Genomic DNA, 17,520 nt, shown 5'->3' with positions numbered 1-17,520 from the left:
CTGTGCTGTGGGACCAGTTCTCAGGTCACCTGGTCCCCGATTTCACAGCAAGGAGGCGGGCTGGAGCACAAGGGGTCAGTGACAGGGTCAAGATCCTTGTGAGTCTGCATGGCTTGGGTGTGAAGTACAAGACAGTGCTGCTGCTGCTGCTTTCTGGGGTAGTTATTTTAAAGTCCCTGAAGTTCTGGGGAGCTGAGGTTTTATAGAATTACATCTGACTTGTTCAGTTCAATAACGAGATGGACTGAACTTCACAGGACCTATGCCTGTTCCAGAACTCCAGCATATGGCATACAGTACTGGCTACAGCTGAGACCCCACAACTCATTTCACTTGTGGCCAGACCTAGGCTTTCACACTGTTTTTACAAACCTCGTTTAGTTTTTACAGACTTTGTCCTCTTGAATGCCTAAAGTAGAAGTTTAAAAGTGCTATTTTAATGTGTGTTTGTTTATGTATAACCTTGTTGTGTTTTACACAATGTTAGCAATCTTTTTGTGTGTTTGTTGTTTTGATTAGGTTTCTCATGCACTTACCTAGAGACACCACTAGCCAGCTTTCAGCTACATTCAGAGCTTCTGTTGAAAGCTAACTGTTAACTGACTGTCATTTATTTCCTCCTTGCAGAAAGCGTGCCGTTGTGACCTTTCAACTGTGCTGTCCCGTCCGTTGTTATTAATGATTAGCTTTGAATAACTGAATGAAGCCGTTAGCTAACCCGATCTTTGCTGCACACATCAGCACTGCTCATCCACCAAGCCCTTTCATTTTTTTCATTGTCTGTTTTAGGCTCTTCAGGACAAGATTGAAAGCTTTCAGAATCAATTGCGCTCTGTGGAGAAGAAACTCCAGAACAAGGAGCTGGAGACCCAGGAGCAGGTAGCTTTTTATTGCAGCTTTACCCTGGGGCAGTAGGGCTGTATTTTGTCTCCAAACCTGAAAATAATATCTTACTGCTGGATAAAGGCAGCGTTCTTCATTTCTCAAATTCAGCATTCTTCTGATTTGACTGTCTGTACCCCGTAGGCAAAGACACACTTATCCAGGTCTATTAGATTTCATACAGGTATTTTGGCTATTTCAATTATAAATGTGTTTGACAAAGTCAGAAAACACTGAAAGCAAAGTTTTTATGGCGATATTAGTGTTTGCATATATATATATATATATATATATATATATATATATATATATATATATATATATATACAGTTCCTATAGAAAGTCTACACCCCCTTGAACTTTTTTCACATTTTGTTGTGTCAGTGCCTCAGAGTTTCATGCATTTATCCACTTATCTACACACCATACTCCACACTGTTAAGGGGAAAAAAGTTATATATTAAAAATACATAACTGAAAGATCATAATTGGATAAGTCTCCACCCCCCTGAGTTAATAGTTGGTGGAAGCACCTTTGGCAGCAATTCCAGCTGTGAGTCTGTTGGGATAGTTCTCTACTAACTTTGCACACCTAGATTTGACAATACTTGACCATTCTTTACAAAACTGTTCAAGCTCATTCAAGTTCCTTGGTTAGTGCTGATAGACAGCAATCTTCAAGTCATGCCACAAATTTTTGATTGGATTTAGGTCGGGGCTCTGACTGGGCCACTCGAGGACATTTACCTATTTGTTCCTTAGTCACTCCATTGTAGCTTTGGTTGTTTGCTATGAGTCGTTGTCTTTCAGTACTTTTGGCCTCTTGGTAGCCTCTCTGGTCAGTCTCCTTCTTGCTCGGTCATCCAGTTTGGAGGGATGGCCTTATCTAGGCCGGGTCTTGGTGGTGCCATACACCTTCCACTTTTTAATAATCATCTTGACCCTGCTCCAAGGGATATTCAAGGCCTTTGATATTTTTTTATACCCATCCCCTGACCTGTGCCTTTCAACAACTTTGTCTCTGAGTTCTTTTGAAAGCGCCTTGGTGCTCATGGTTGAGTCTGTGCTTTGAAATGCACTACCCAGCAGAGGGAACCTACAGGAACTGCCACTTAAATTGGTGTGTGATTTTGAAGGCAATTGGTTACAAAAGGTTTTGAAAGGGAGTGTAGACTTTCTATAGTATCTATCTATCTATCTATCTATATATATATATATATATATAATATATATATATATATATATATATATATATATATATATATATACGACTCGTGTTTTATGTGTAGCTCATATGAAAGCTGTATCCTCTGACAGGTCTAGCTTGAGATGAAAGCTCATATATAATTCAGTTAAAGACGCAATTTATCGTTTTCCTTGGTTCCTTGCTCGAGATATTGCAATGGTATATCTTGGTGAACTTTCTTTTATTCTTGTAATGCTATCCCTTCTATTCACACGGGAAGACATTCCATTTTGTCCAGACCTCACGCAGAGCAGCCTCTATCTCTCTCTGAGCCTTGTGTTTCTAATATCCCTTTGTTGCCACCTGGTTGAATATTAACAGGCATGAAAATAAAAATCACCACTTTTCTGGAGAAAATACTTTTTGTTAAACATATGGTAAAGTGTAGTTAAACACAGTTTTTCTCTTTTTTTATGTAATAGATTGAGTTTAGTCTTTAATAAAACATGCCGTGATTTCATCATTAATTTGGAGCAGCCAAAATTATTTTCTGGTGTAAAATATGGTTTGAAGTGGCAAGACAAAATAGTCATGAAACTGATAGGGTTGAGCCGTTTAATGTAAGGCCCGCTGGTATTTATTTATTTATTTATTTATTTAAGCCAACAAATTAACTATGAGTCAAAGATGATCTGCAAATTGTCTGGTCAAGATTTAAGATATATAACGCACACTGTATAGATAACGCACACTTTATATATTACACACACTGTATAGATAACACACACTGTATATGTGTGTGTGTGTGTGTGTATATATGTGTGTGTGTGTGTGTATATATGTGTGTGTGTGTGTGTGTGTGTGTGTGTGTGTTATATGTGTGTATGTGTGTGTGTATATATGTGTGTGTGTATATGTGTGTGTGTGTATATGTATGTGTGTGTGTGTGTGTGTATATATATGTGTGTGTGTGTGTATATATGTGTGTGTATATGTGTGTGTGTATGTGTGTGTGTGTATATATGTGTGTGTGTGTGTGTGTGTGTGTGTGTGTGTGTGTGTGTGTGTGTGTGTGTGTGTGTGTGTGTGTGTGTGTGTGTGTGTATATGTGTGTGTGTGTGTATATATGTGTGTGTGTGTATGTGTGTGTGTATGTGTGTGTGTGTGTGTGTGTATATATGTGTGTGTGTGTGTATATGTGTGTGTGTGTGTGTGTGTGTGTGTGTATATATGTGTGTGTGTGTGTATATGTGTGTGTGTGTGTGTGTGTATGTGTGTGTATATGTGTGTGTGTGTGTGTATATGTGTGTGTGTGTATATATGTGTGTATATGTGTGTGTGTGTGTGTGTGTATATGTGTGTGTGTGTGTGTAACACACACTATTTTTATGTAATGCAAACTGTTTATATTACACACACTTTAGTGGTCATCCATGCAAAGCTTTCCAACCTTATGTGAAACTGCAGGCTCTGCAAAGTATCTTTTGGGCAGCTGTGATTCAGAAATGTACTGTTACAGGAACATAACTAGAAATGTGGAAATAAAAATAGGTCAAGCAATATGCTAACCACTTCTTTACTGATCATTATTACTATGCCTGAAAAGCCCAATAGAAAAATAAAATCTGGTCCACTGTGTCGCCTCGCTGCAACACAGGCTTAAGATCATCGAGCGCACTCATCTCCAGGAGCACCCCCTGCTGCACGCAGAGAGGCACGGCGCATCCTCCTCTCATCAAAGCCTTCCTTAGAATGGGCCACACTTTGAAATGTTTTTCTTTATTTTATTCTTGAAAACGTTGGCCTGTTTTTCTTTTTTTTTTAATTTCTTTGGTTTTTTTTTTCTTCCTTTGCAGCTTTTTTAAACTCAGCTGGGTTTTCTTTTAACTTCCACAGGCGTAGGGAAGCATACAGGGCATCCCTGAAAGAGAGTTCCTGCATCTCAGTGCTCTGTGTATACATTATACATGGAAAAGACAACTGGAGGGAATTGTTCCTTAAAGTACTAATTGAGTCAGTCCGGATCTCATGCTTGAGTGAATTGCAGTCTGAAAATGGTAGTAAGGATGAATATTAGATCCTGACTAATATCTGTCCAGCCCTTTCTTAGAATGTGCATATTGCGGTTTCTGCTTAACTCATTTGTTTGCCTTGCTTATCAACTGTTCCAACAACAGTTGCTTCTGAAAAGACTCCTCAGGGCTGATTGTATGGAGAATAATGATTAAAAAAAACTAGCTAAGACGGTTTTAACAATAGAGAACGTACACAAGGCACACAACAGGATATTATTAGTCAGGAAAAAAAGATTATAAAAAGTATCCCTTTTAACATGTGCTACCCCATCCTGCATTGCTGAGGCAGTGGGAATGACACGATTAAGAAAACCTGTTTAGAACTAAACAGGGAAGAAGTTTGAAAAAAAAGAATTAAGAGTTACTACAGCATTTCGGTGTCTTCAGTTTGGGCAGGTTTCTGTCTCTCTCTCTCCTCTCTCTCTCGTAAAGGACGAGCTCTCCAGGCCCTGTCTGCGGTCACATTGACAGGGCAGCACGGGGCAGCCTTGCATTGTGCCTGCTGTCAGCACTGCACCTGGCGTGCTGACAGACAGGGCAAGGCACTCTCCCAGACTCCCTTCGCACCAGCAACACCTCCACCGAGAAGTAAAGGAGAGCTCCACGAAGGTTTGCACTTTCCAAAGTTAGAACCACTCAAAAACAAAACTCCAAAAAGCTGGTGACATCCTGGTTGGAGGTGTGACCCGGCTGGTGCCGTGTCTGGGAGAACACGTACACACTGTGTCAGTGGGGGTTGCATGGGCTGAGCCCATACAAGTAGAAATAAACCTGGAATGCAGAGTGGTTTTGTCAAAAAGGTTTCTTCCAGGAAGTAGAAGCGAAGTTAGAAAGGAGATCAGATAGACCACGGGGGGATTAGTTAGAAAGGAGATCAGATAGACCACGGGGGGATTAGTTAGAAAGGAGATCAGATAGACCACGGAGGGATTAGTTAGAAAGGAGATCAGATAGACCACGGAGGGATTAGTTAGAACGGAGAAAATGGTGTTTAGATATTGCACCTTAGCGCAAGCCATAATTAGAAGAGATTTACACTCACTCACACACACACACACACACACACACACACACAGGTAGCTTGTGTAAGACTCCAAAGCACTTTTCCATCAGCAGTTCAAGGCCTCCAGCTGGAGGAATGTGTACTATTCTTCAAGAGGTTGTTGTTTGACCTTGAGAATGCTAGCTTGTGGTATTGCAAAGGGGCCCCACCCTGACACATGATTCCTTATGGAAGTGGCCATTTAACTCAATGTAAAGAAATGTTTCAGGTTTCACAAATCCCAATGTGTGTTTAGTATTTGTTGCTGAGAAGCTAGCAGATTATTATGTAAGGTAAGACAATAAATACAGTATTTGCTTTCAAAAGTGGTTCTAAGCTTCTAAATTCATGTTTTATCTGATGCATTGTTTTCCTTTATGATGTGGAACTGCCAATTCAGAGTTTATGAATAATTGTTAGGTTTTTGCACTTTACTGAGATCTGGAAACTTCACAAAAGCTCCCGAGTTTGAATGTACCAGGAGCAGTTTGGAGAGCTTTCACTGGCTACAGAGCTTTTATTAGCACGCATGAAGATGCTGATGAAGTGACATCGTTAATCTAAACCTTCACAGCACTGCGAGACGTCTTCTTTGTGCTGGCAGCTGTCAGAAACCTCAGCAGATGCCACTCGCTTGAGGAAGAGTTTAATCTCAGTGAAATTTAAAAGGCTATATTTAGATGACACGTTTATCACTTTTAAAATGTGAAGACAGTGTTTCTGAGATGCTGGAGTTTAGATCTTTGTCAGAAAACTGCTGTTCCTGATCCAAGCGCTGTAAGTAAAGTCGATGGAACCAGCTCTTTGTAAATGTGTGCATCTGTGAATCACTGATCATTTGTTGTAGAGGAATATAATGACCCAAGCTCTGATGCTGCTGTTTTAGTATATCCTTTGACAAATCAAATGTTTTCAATACTATTGAACGCATCCCAAGTCAAGTATATTATGAAACCTGTTTGCCACAAAAATGCTGGCGCTCGAGTCAAGACGTTTTTTTTTTTTTTTGGTTCTTAAAATGGTTCTTTGAGAAAAATAGCTGACAATTGTTCCAGATCAGACATTTGAGAAATCTGAGAGTGTAGCTGACAATTGTTCCAGATCAGACATTTGAATAATAGTGCATGGACATGTAAACATATAATGAAGTCAGACAGACAGGTGTGTTCATATTGTCATATATATGCTCATAGCTTATCTACAGAAGGTCCTGACCAAGTGAATAAGCACTGTAGATGAGTTTCTCGATATATATATATATCTCGATCAATCAATCGTTATTTCTTATATACGCCTTTTCTGAACTGGTGCACTAGAGTGAGAGAAACAGGTGGGACTGATTACAATTCTGAACTGGTCCACTGGATCCGAGAAGCAAGTGGGACTGATTACAATTCTGTTGGTCCAGGGCTAACAGTCTTTTTATTTTAGCCAATCAAAGCACTTATGTGTTGCAGCATTCCAGACCAGATAACACTCTTTTCAGTTTTGCTTAATCCAGCCCCTCTGAAACAGTGTGCTAGCACTGAAACAGAGCACCTGTTTTACAATGTGACCCTCTAAACTTGCACCCTGTTTGCTCTGGTACGCAACTTGCCTGTAATTCACTTTCAATGACTGGATCTTTATCACCAGTGTGGCTAGATCCTTAGGGAAAGAGCAGGGCTTGTAGAACTCATCGCAGCTGGGACTTGCTCCTTCTCAAGAGGCTTCCCTCTCGGACATTCCGAATGCAGCGCAGAGGAATGGAACAAAGTGGCCGTGCCACAAATCACAGGCAAGGAAAGGAAAGTGATGGGGAAGGAATTTCATAAGGCTTCATAAGCTACTTCCAGACAGCTGTGACCCTCCTTCGGGCTCTGTGATACAATGGCAGTGCATTGTGGTTCTTTGTAAGACGGTAGTCAGATTTAGTAACTACTTGTGAAGGTAATTTGCCTGCTGTTTGTAGTACTGTAAATGCAGCTGTGTTTGGTCTTCAGTTAAGGCCCATTTTTAGTCCTGACTCCTGACTGAGGGAATCCCCTTTTCAGTGATTTGAGAAGCGGTCTGTATGTTTGCAAGTCTGTAGAGCACATTGGGTTGGATTCTCAAAGCTATTTACTCCAGATCTTCATTAGCTTGTTTATGTCCGGTGAGGGGGTGGTTGGGTGCGTGGACACAATTTAAAATTCTTCGTTTATTTCTGGCTTGGGGGGGGGGGGGGGGGGGGGGGGGGGGGGGGGGGGGTGTTATTACTTTGGGACAATATCATACTCATGACGTTATGGAGTAAATAGCTTAGAGAATGTAGCCCACAATCTTTTAACTGGGAGCGTTTTTGCATTTGTGTATTTGCTGCTCAGTTTTGATATGTGTGCGTCTGAGTGATTGCGTTGTCTGCTTCCTTTTGTTTTACTGCAAGAATGTTTTCGCAGCAGTCCAGCGCTGTTATTGTAAAGCAGCTGCTGTGCAGTATAGTGCCTTGAGGTGCTTCACTAAATGGTATAGAAGTGTATGTTGGGTAGTACAGAGCTAAAGGCACCCTCATTATCAGTAACCTGTTTGTGACCTGCTGATTTGGAGATTCCTTTGATGAAGACATTTTAGTGACCTGACACTTTTGATTAATAAAAATTGGCAAACTGGCTAAGTCCTAATCTACTACAGCACACTGTACTTGGACAAAAACTGTGCAGTGTGTTCAGATCATTTATAATATTTTCCTTTGATGTACTTCCCACTTCTCTTGTTGTCACCAGAAAGATTAATTGCAGAAACCAAGAACAATCACTTAAATCCATAACAGGAAAATGATTTAAGGAAAGCAATAATCTTCTTCTTTTTTTATGAACATCTTAAGCAAAAGGAAAGAAAAAATACACAGACAAAAATTCTGAAGCTGATAGAATGGAATTAAAGGAACACTTCTGTAATTATTAACATATAATCAGCTGACTGGCACAATAATGTAGCCATGGTTTTTTAATCTTATCAAAGAACATGAAATACTCCTGTACAAATGACAATTCAGCTGTCTATTCAGGGGATACTGATAGCATTTTAAAAGCTGTCCATGGCAAATATTAAATAATTATGTGAACTTATCCTGTGATTATTGTGGAGCTGAAGTGGTTTTTTTGTTTTTTTTTAATCAACCAGTTTCTGCATGTCCTCACGTGAAGATAAGATCGGCTTCTCCGTTACAATTGCTTTATTACGAGAAGCTATTTTTACTTCCGAAAGCAGAGCCAAGTGCCAACCGAATATTTCCTGAAAAGTTTGTGTCCTTTTTCCTTGCAGATAACCCATATTCGACAGGAGTGTGAGCTGAAAATAAAGGGGCTGATGCCGGCCGCTTTGAGACAGGAACTCGAGGACACAATTACCTCTTTGAAATCTCAGGTACTTCAAAACGTTGAATTCAGATTCGCAGTAATGTGATATTTCTTTTGTTCTCCTCAGTCAAAAGAACCCCCAGTTGCCTGAAAAGTCGTCCGACTGTGTTTGTGTTTGAAAGCATTACAAAACAGGCTGAGGAAAAGCATTTCTTCTTGTCACAGTACGCAAATGATTTTCAGTTTGCACGAAACTTTTTGCGACTGTTCCAGGGAGAATTTTTTTAGAACTTAAATAGGACAATTCGTCCTCGTTTTCCACTCTCGTGTCACCATGAACAGTTCAAGCTCGCTTGATAGACTTGGGCTTGATTTTGCTGTTCTGCTTTGAAGTTTTCCTACCATTTGATCAGTTTTGTAGACAATTATACAGTGGAACCTCATTAATACAGACTTCAAGGATTCACTAAAATTAGTTATTAGTTACAGTGATCCTTGTTCTGCATGCAAGTGAGTGTGGTTGAGAATTTATGTTAAATATTTAAACCAAACAATAGCTTTTTTGTCTCTAAAGTAGTCTAGGACTTTGTGAACATTACTTAAGTGCACTTTCAAAGACTCAAACTGGCCTATAAAGGTCACTTACATAATTCTTTACATGTAAAAAAAAAAAATGCTCAAGAGCAAATTTTAATGTATTTGCATTTAAAGGCTTTTTGTAGTTTAGCATATTTCTATTTATATGTATGCAATGCTTATATATTTTTAAGTATCCGAATGCAAACGTGTGTCTATCTAGCAGCTGTTGTGTTGGATTCTCCGATAACTGTTAAGCACCGTAAAAGAGATTTTTAAACAAATGGCTAAAATCAAAAGCGTTGTTCAGAAGTGGACCTTTAAAGAGCTTCACACAATACAATATGTTAATATTGTATACATATCTGTTAGAACAGCACATATGTATTCATTCAGATGACATCAGTTACATTTCAAATTTGCATAGAACTAAAGCATTCCCATTGTATTGTCAGCTTTAATGTGTTTCAATTCAGTTAGCAGTCATAAAGCATAACCACACTCATAATCTCATAATGGTCTCTTCGTCCTGCAAGGTGTCGGACACACTTGTCAAAGCTGGCACACCTACTGCCAGGTTGCCATGAGGCCACCTCGCCCATTTTACACACGTTTTCTACCAGGGCTGGCAAAAATAAGAGGTCTTGCCCTGGTAATGGTGTCTAGAAAAACAACACAGGGCAGGAAGGGTAAAGAAATCATGCAATGAAAACATGCTGAAGAGCGCCCTAGAGGCAGGGCAAGGTGGAACTGTACAGGAAGAATGCAGCATGTTTTCATAGCATCATGTCTTTTCTTTTGCTACGGTAATACACCTTCAGTAAAGACCATGGAAACAAGGTTAACATTTTTACATTTTTGACAAGCCGTTTCTCTGTCTTAACCTGTTTTTTTTTTTTTCTTTTTTTTTCGCCTGAAATTTTTGTCTGCCTTCAGGGTCTACTTTCAGATTACAAAATCCTGTTTGCAAGCACCCTACGTGCTGCATAAGGATAGAAATAGAGTATTCTGTTTGCTTTGGGCTGATGCTATTTAATTATTTGTTTAGCCTTCTCTGACTTTGCATGTCATAGCGTACTGTGCTGGTGAAATTGCAGTGAGGTGGCTTGACTCTTCAAAGAGCACACCTCATTCTCAGCCAGTCAGTGCTTCAGCTGAGTGATTATTGACTGAGTGATTGATGTTGTTTATCTTTGTTTCAGGTGAGCTTTCTTCAGAAGAGAGCCTCTGTGCTGCAGGAGGAGCTGGATTCCTATCGGAGCAGGAGGTAAACCTTTGCTTACCTACAGCCTGACACCGCTAAACAAACACCCCTGTTAAAGAGAACAGTGCAGGAACTGGCTAACCACTTAAGAGCAGGAAACCGCCTTTAATACTTCTGTTGGGCTGTGCAGAATAATGTTTGTCGCAGACCTCCAGTTTATCCTGTTCTACACAGCGAGAGCACCTGTAGATACAGACAGGTATTCAGTAGGTCGTAAAAGCAGCTCACACACACACGCATGCACGCTGTTTCTTTGTCTTAGGATTAATGTTCGTACAAACTACCTCCCTTGAGGTATTCAGGGAAAGAATTCATTGTGCGGTTTCCTAAGACAAGTGGGTGTTTTTAACTTATTTAATTGGTTTTGATGATAATTTGTAGATTATTTAATTGGTTTTGATGATAATTTGTAAAGGAGTAAACAGGGTCACGTTGTGAGTAATTGTAGGTCTGGCAGGTGTGTCTTTGTGGTCTTGCTGCTTTTATCTCATCCCTTTTGTGATTCAACAAACAGTCAGGTACTCCAGCTAATCATCAAGCAATAATTAGGTCCAACCCAGTGGGCATGAGCAGATATTTCATCAGATTTGGACTGCTCAGTACTTTCAATACAAATCTGTAACTGTGACTCCTAACGCGGAGAGGGTTATTGCAGTAATAATTCAATGAAGATACGCACTAAAAGTTGGATTTTTGTATTCTTCCTTGGGCTGACAGTAGTACCTTGTGTTTCTTTCTTTGCGGTTACAGGAATGTTACTCCCAGCTTCTGTAGAAGAGGGCTCAGGCAGGTTTCCAGGATTTAAAAACCCTTTTTTTGGCCAATGATCCAGAGTTTTCCACCAATTGACTTGTAATTGAGTTTAATTGTGGCTTTTATGATGAAACTTCCTAATGACGGTGAAGGAAAATTTTTAGCAGTGGCTAATCACAGCACATCAAAAACAAGCTTTGGAAATGAATCCCATTATACAGTAGTTCAAGTGATGATATGAACTGTTGAACCTGTGGGACGAAGAACCACGTTTGTGTAACAAGCAGCAATAAACCCCTGAATCACCCCTGAAAGCATGCTGGATCACAGAGCTTGACCTGATCGAGCCTGTGGGTTCTGTCTGGAAGAAAATCAAGCCTGGCCTGATTTCAAATCTGTTGCTTCTTAAAGTCATGCAGTAGAAGCATGGTATGCAAAATAACACAGGGAGGACACGCTAACAAAATGATCTTTAACATGGAGGGAGATGGGACTCCCATTGCATAGCATTGAGATCATTGCCAGGCTTTACTAGGAGCCCAACTGGGTGAACTTAAGAATCTCATGTGAACCTATTAGGCTCTTAATAAAAACAGGAATGGCTCAAACTGCTCTTTAACAGTAGTGTTATTTCCACTTTGAAGCTTCACCGCATTTGGCACACAGGAGTAAGACAGGCCACTAGGCAGCTCAGCAGGCTGCACTGAAGCTCAGCAGGCTGGTTCGAGTCCAGGCTGCACTGAAGCTCAGCAGGCTGGTTCGAGTCCAGGCTGCACTGAAGCTCAGCAGGCTGGTTCGAGTCCAGGCTGCACTGAAGCTCAGCAGGCTGGTTCGAGTCCAGGCTGCACTGAAGCTCAGCAGGCTGGTTCGAGTCCAGGCTGCACTGAAGCTCAGCAGGCTGGTTCAAATCCAGGCTGCACTGATAACACGACTAAGTTTTGTTAAGTGGAAACCAGTTTAATGAAATATTAAACAGTCCTGAAGCTGCAGCTCCCAGTTGAAGATCTTTTCTCTTTCCTAATCAGTACATTTTTTTTTCTTCTGCTTGCTTTCAGGTAACCTCTCAAACAGACTGCTCCTTTACTGGGCGCACGTTTACGCATCAAAAGCTGCAATGAATCTCTGTCCTCGAGCACAAGAAGACATGGGGCAGTTCGCACGAGGCAGTGAGATCTCTCTCAATTTTATCAATCACATTTATTTCTGTGAAGCTCATGAATTCACAGCCATATCTCACCAAGAGTGTTTTTTACTGTCATTAAATGTTATTTTTTTTTATTATTATTTTTATTTTTTGAAGTATTTATTTTATTCTTACATTTTTAATACCCAGTTTGGATTTTGTGTAATGCAGTTTTGTACACATTGTATACCAGATATTAACTGTTTTTAACAAAAAATAAATCATAATTTGGACTATATATTGTAATACAGCAAATTGCTTTTTTAATACTAGTAACATTTTATTAAAATATTTTACGGTGTTGCATGTAGCAGTTATTTTGTGTTTTTTTTCACATCACAACACATTTTCATAATGCAATGGTGATTTTGTTTTTCGTTGAACAGGGTCAATGAAGGAATTTTGGGAAAAGGTTTTAAACATACAGTATGTAACCGTGTAACAGTGTTTTATATATATATATGTTTTGCTCACTTACGTGAACGACAGGTGAGTGTCATTCACAGCAGTCGAGAGGGTGTAGCAAACGCATGAAAAGTAACCAAGTAGCACAATTATACCATCCTGTCAAAATGGGACAGAGAAGTACAAACTCACTCCAACATATTTTGAGGGAAAGGGCTGTGTCCTGCACTTTAGGTTTGTTGGTGCGCTTTGCCATTTTGCTGCTTTTGTGTCTGCTTTTTTCTTTTGTTCTTCGCTGTTTTCGTTTTTGAAAGAGCGATCGGGGCAGTGGTGTTACCCGAGTGCTGTAGTTTGCCAGACGGCAGTAGGGTTTTGGGTTCTGTTGTGCTCTGGTTCTGGGCTCGCTTTGATTAAGATGTTTAATTCCAATGCCACTCTCTGCTGTGACGGAGGTGCTTGTCAGCCTGTGAGGGAGTTTGGAGACCATGCTGTTGCTTGCATGTGGCTTGATGGGAGTTTGGAGAGGGTCGACCATGAGGGAACTGATAACAGAGGCAGAAACAAATGCTCCTTAAAAGAATTAGAAAGCGTCTTTACATTTTGAATCTGCATCATGTTCCTATTCCTTTTTTTTTTATAAATAAGTGATCTGTTTCCTTGTAATGGTTTTCTCACACATTTAATATATACACACTGGCGTGTTGTTTGACATCCTTTCCCATTTCCTACGTACCTGAAGCCCAGGTGCACCTAGGTTTGAAATGTCTGCTAGTCTCAGTCAGGTGGCAGCCCATTTAATTAAGCCCTTTGGCGCACTTGGCATGTTTTGTCTGGGAGATGCCAATGGCAAACCAGGTCAGGATTGCAGTGCATTGATGGAGCGTTGTGGGTAAGCTTGCATATGCTTTTGGTCACCTTTCACAAGCATAATAAATAGCAATAATACCAAACACAACTTGCACCAAAGCGACCGAAGGAAGGAAGAGCTATTTCTGACCCACTTGCTGTAGTCTAAGCCATTGCAATTACATGGATCAGTAATATGAGAAGCTTCTCCTGTAATCTTTTATGAGTTATGAGGTGTCTTCGCAAGAGTAATGAGTGGTTTTTAAATGCAGAGCAAAATGATTGGATGCCGTAGTAGTTAGCCACATGTCTCCATTGAGATTCTCTTGAGATAGAGAACTGGATGATGCAGGTTACATGATGACGTTCAGAACAGAAATAAATGACCTCTCTGAGACACATACGTGGAGGGTTCTTGCAAAGCTAGTCAACTCCCCCAGTATTTCTCATGCATACAAACTAGTCCAACTGACAAACCAGAGGCTGAACTCTGCAAAACAAATAACTATATGTACTAGTGCTTTAAAACGCATAGTCATAATGTTCTTACATGGGGTGTCTTTAGTGTTGTATGTAAGGTGATTCTTGTTTCAAGTGTGAACGCTGTACTTTAATGACTCAATCACAGAGGGTGAGAGGGCGTCAGGCGACAGCTGGAAGTCCATCTACTAGGGGAGCAAGTCTCACTATGTGGTGGTTTAAACAATGCAGAGCCAGGCAAAACCTGAAAATATGCATGTGATTTATTATGAGGTTATAGCTGTAACTCCTTTGACAAAGAAGATATGTTTAAGAGATCGCCTCCTCCTGTCTGTCGCAGCATACTCAGCCCTCTATGAAGAGGTACGATTGGGATCAGGTTGGTGTGGGGAGCTTGGTTTGCTTTTTTGTTGCTCTTTATTGTAAGTACTGATAGGTTGTATTTGTTTTTTGTTCTTGTTTGTTGGGTTGGGATTGCACACCAAAGTAATGCCGTGTTTACTGTCACAGTGTGAGCTGAGGCTTTGATATTGATAAATAATGGTTTGGGAGTTTGGAACAGCAGTTGAAATTCATGTAAATAAAGTTGCATAGAGTTTTCCTTTCCTGTTCGGGAGAGGGATAATCACTTCTCTCAGATCAACTTGTTTACATTTTAAACAAGCACCTGCTGGTTGACTTTAGGAACGTACTCCTCTCCTGATATTTAAAACACCTACACTTTTATGGCGCCTCTTTTTATGGTAGCACAGCCATGTTTGTAGAGTGGAAACTGTTTTTACTGAAAAAGAAAGAATGAATGAATTACAAATTGATTTCAATTTAATTTTGACTCTGAAACCCAGTCCAATTTGCATGGAGAGCTGATGAGCTGAAATGAAGCAATCAGGTTTGCACGAAGTGTGAAATCGATATCTGAAATACAGCCCCTGCGTGAGACTGGCACAGAAGAATGAGTGCACACTCGTATAGCGCCTTCACTTACAGTTTGTCTTCATCTCTTGTACTTCAATACTAACTGTCTGTTAGTAAATTTAGTGTTGATTACTGACACAATATACTTTAAATGCTCTGTTTTAATGGAGCAAGACATAAGGCATGTAAAATATCAGATTTTTGTGTAAATGTAGTCAAAACTGCAAATGTTGGCAAGGTGCTCATTTCAAACAACTCTTTCCAAACATAATTGGCTTCAAATGTAAAATGATCAGAAACTGCATTCAGTGATTTCATTAAATGCAAGTTGTCGTTTTGGTTTTTTGTTTTCAGTTTATTTTACAGCATTTTGTTTTTTCAGGGAGGGGGGTGGTAGCGAGGCAGGGCATAGCTTTGCTGGATAATTAATTTGCTCCATAGTTTCACTGAAATGGCGAGAGGAGAAGGAGGGCGATAACAGCTTTCTTTGCAGACAAATCAAAAAATGCCGGTTCCCTCGCTGCACCACTGGATATTTGGAATCCTGATATTGAACCAGCCAGATAGTTCTGCTTGTCTCTAATCCTGTTAGCATTGAGAAGCGAGTTCAGGTAATGTGTCCAATTTGAACTCGCCCTCTGGCAAGCACGTTATAAACAACTGTGCTGTTGTGCCTGTATGGGTTTCTTTTTTAATTATAATGCTGAATTTCTGTAAAGAAAGACACCTTAGAAACTCTACACAAGATCAGTGGAGGAATCCTCAGCCTCGTTTAAATCAATGAAAGACACTACTAAAATTGCATATTCCAGTTTTCATTCGCGATTCCCTGTGCAAGATAGAGCGCTCACAGGGATGCGCATTATATTTGAAGGCTGACATTGGAATCGTTCCCCTTTTAGGAGGTTACTGTTGACCTTAAAATAAAGTTTTTTGTTCATTTCACATCTTCAGGTGGCTGATCAATTATATTTTCACAAAGGGCCTGATTCAGTCAGTTCATTTGTATTCCTTTAATATATCTGTCTATATTGACCTTTAAATATAGTTTAGGTTCTAGGGAGGGAGGGATGGATGGAGAGATTGACAGGGGGTGGATAGATAGCTACAGGGGTATATCAATAGGAAGGAGGGAGGAGTGGGTTGATAGATGTGTCCCCTTCACTGTTCCCCTGGGCTGGAGAGGGGGTGTTTCAAAGGCTTCTGACCCCAGTGCACTCGCAGACACTTCAGCCAGCTTTTCATGCACGGCCCTGTCTCTTCCCCTGATGTATTTGTTTACAGCTGCGCACAGAGAGGCCCCCTGCTGAGCTGTTTGATCAGGGCTGTCCTCTCAGGGAGGCTTGGAAAGGGGCTGACCCCACTGACAGATGGTCACCTAGTGTGTGACTCGCACGGCTAGTGCAGCGCTTGGAGGGAAGCAGAGTGGCTGCAGTCTTGGAGCTGACCATGCAGCGTTGGTTGGTTTGTTTCTAGAGATATGACTGACTGAGACCAAAGCCCATCTTCCAGTGGGGTCCCAGGCTAGATTACAAAGACCTGATAACAGAACGATCCCCATCTCTGTATCCCATTCCTATCTCAATGTTTGAATACAGCCACCGTTCCCATGCATAGTTCTTTTAACCCCTTTTATATACAGTAAAAAGTCAATACCGTATAATAATAATAATAATAATAATAATAATAATAATAATAATAGGCACATGCGTTTGCATGGGGGACTATTTTAGAAAAGAGTCAAATTGAAAAGAAGCGATTGAAAAGACTTCAGTGTGACAATTTCATAGTTTACCAGGCTGTTTATAAATATTAGAGCCCCCTGGCACATCTTACATTTCCTTCAACCATGGGAGACTGCGTACACTCGGACACAGGCATGCGGGCTTGTACATGAAGCCTCCTCTCTTACTCTTAACTGAGCATCTTTGTTCTGTCTTTAGGTCCTGTGTGGGTGAGTCTCTGACCGGCTCTGTGTCGATCTATAGGTACTGATATATGGATCTAATCATACAGGCTGATTCTCCAGCAGTCCCTCCACTCGATAGCTTCAAGTGGGCACTTTCCAGTTAGTCCTAATGGGTCATTTTAAAAAGATCCTTGGGGTAATCCAGCACTTACCCAGCAGTTAGCTTTTTAGCACTCAGAACTATTCCAAACTCCCAAAGGAAAGCAGACTCTGGAGTTGCCAAAACAAGAGTAGCTGAAGTTCATGGTGCTGCAAGAGCGAGAGAGATCAATCTGTGATGAACACTTGGATCAGGGCGTTCGAGGTGAGGCACTGACAGATTGTTAGGACAGCTTGGGTGTCGGGTAATACAAAGAAGCCCTTAACTTTAACACCACCCTGATGAACAACAAGCCAAGGAGCTATCAGTTAAACCGAATCCTGGATGAGTTGAGTAAGAGCTCCTGGAATCTTTGAAGGGCAGGGACTAAGTGAAGATCCACTGACAAATAGTTCATCCCATCTGCTGAAAGGAGACAGGGTTTGAAGCAAGAGGCTGTCCTAGGAAGTTGGGTCTAGTCGTCGACATAATGTGGTTGAAACTGTATAACAAGTATTTGTAATTATACATTCATTTACTGTCAATTG

General features: G+C 40.6%; 1 protein-coding gene across 3 annotated transcripts in view; it reads left to right on the top strand.

The window, feature by feature from the left end:
- Positions 1-12,455, top strand: part of cep112 (centrosomal protein 112) — a 107,139-nt gene extending 94,684 nt beyond the window's left edge. The window contains exons 24-27 of one of the 3 annotated variants that reach the window (XM_041220059.1): positions 790-879; positions 8,468-8,569; positions 10,281-10,345; positions 12,151-12,455. In XM_041220059.1, the coding sequence (XP_041075993.1) occupies positions 790-879; positions 8,468-8,569; positions 10,281-10,345; positions 12,151-12,154 (261 nt within the window). In that variant the 3' untranslated portion in view covers positions 12,155-12,455. Of the gene's footprint in view, positions 1-789; positions 880-8,467; positions 8,570-10,280; positions 10,350-12,150 lie in introns of those variants that run through there. The other 2 variants (XM_041220061.1, XM_041220060.1) reach the window with 2 other exon arrangements.
- The last annotated feature ends 5,065 nt before the right edge of the window (positions 12,456-17,520 follow it).

This window comes from Polyodon spathula, chromosome 20 (genome assembly GCF_017654505.1).
Source record: "Polyodon spathula isolate WHYD16114869_AA chromosome 20, ASM1765450v1, whole genome shotgun sequence".
NCBI lineage: Eukaryota > Metazoa > Chordata > Actinopteri > Acipenseriformes > Polyodontidae > Polyodon > Polyodon spathula.
The sequence above is the reverse complement of the archived record's forward strand: the minus strand, read 5'-3'. Positions and strand labels throughout refer to the sequence as shown.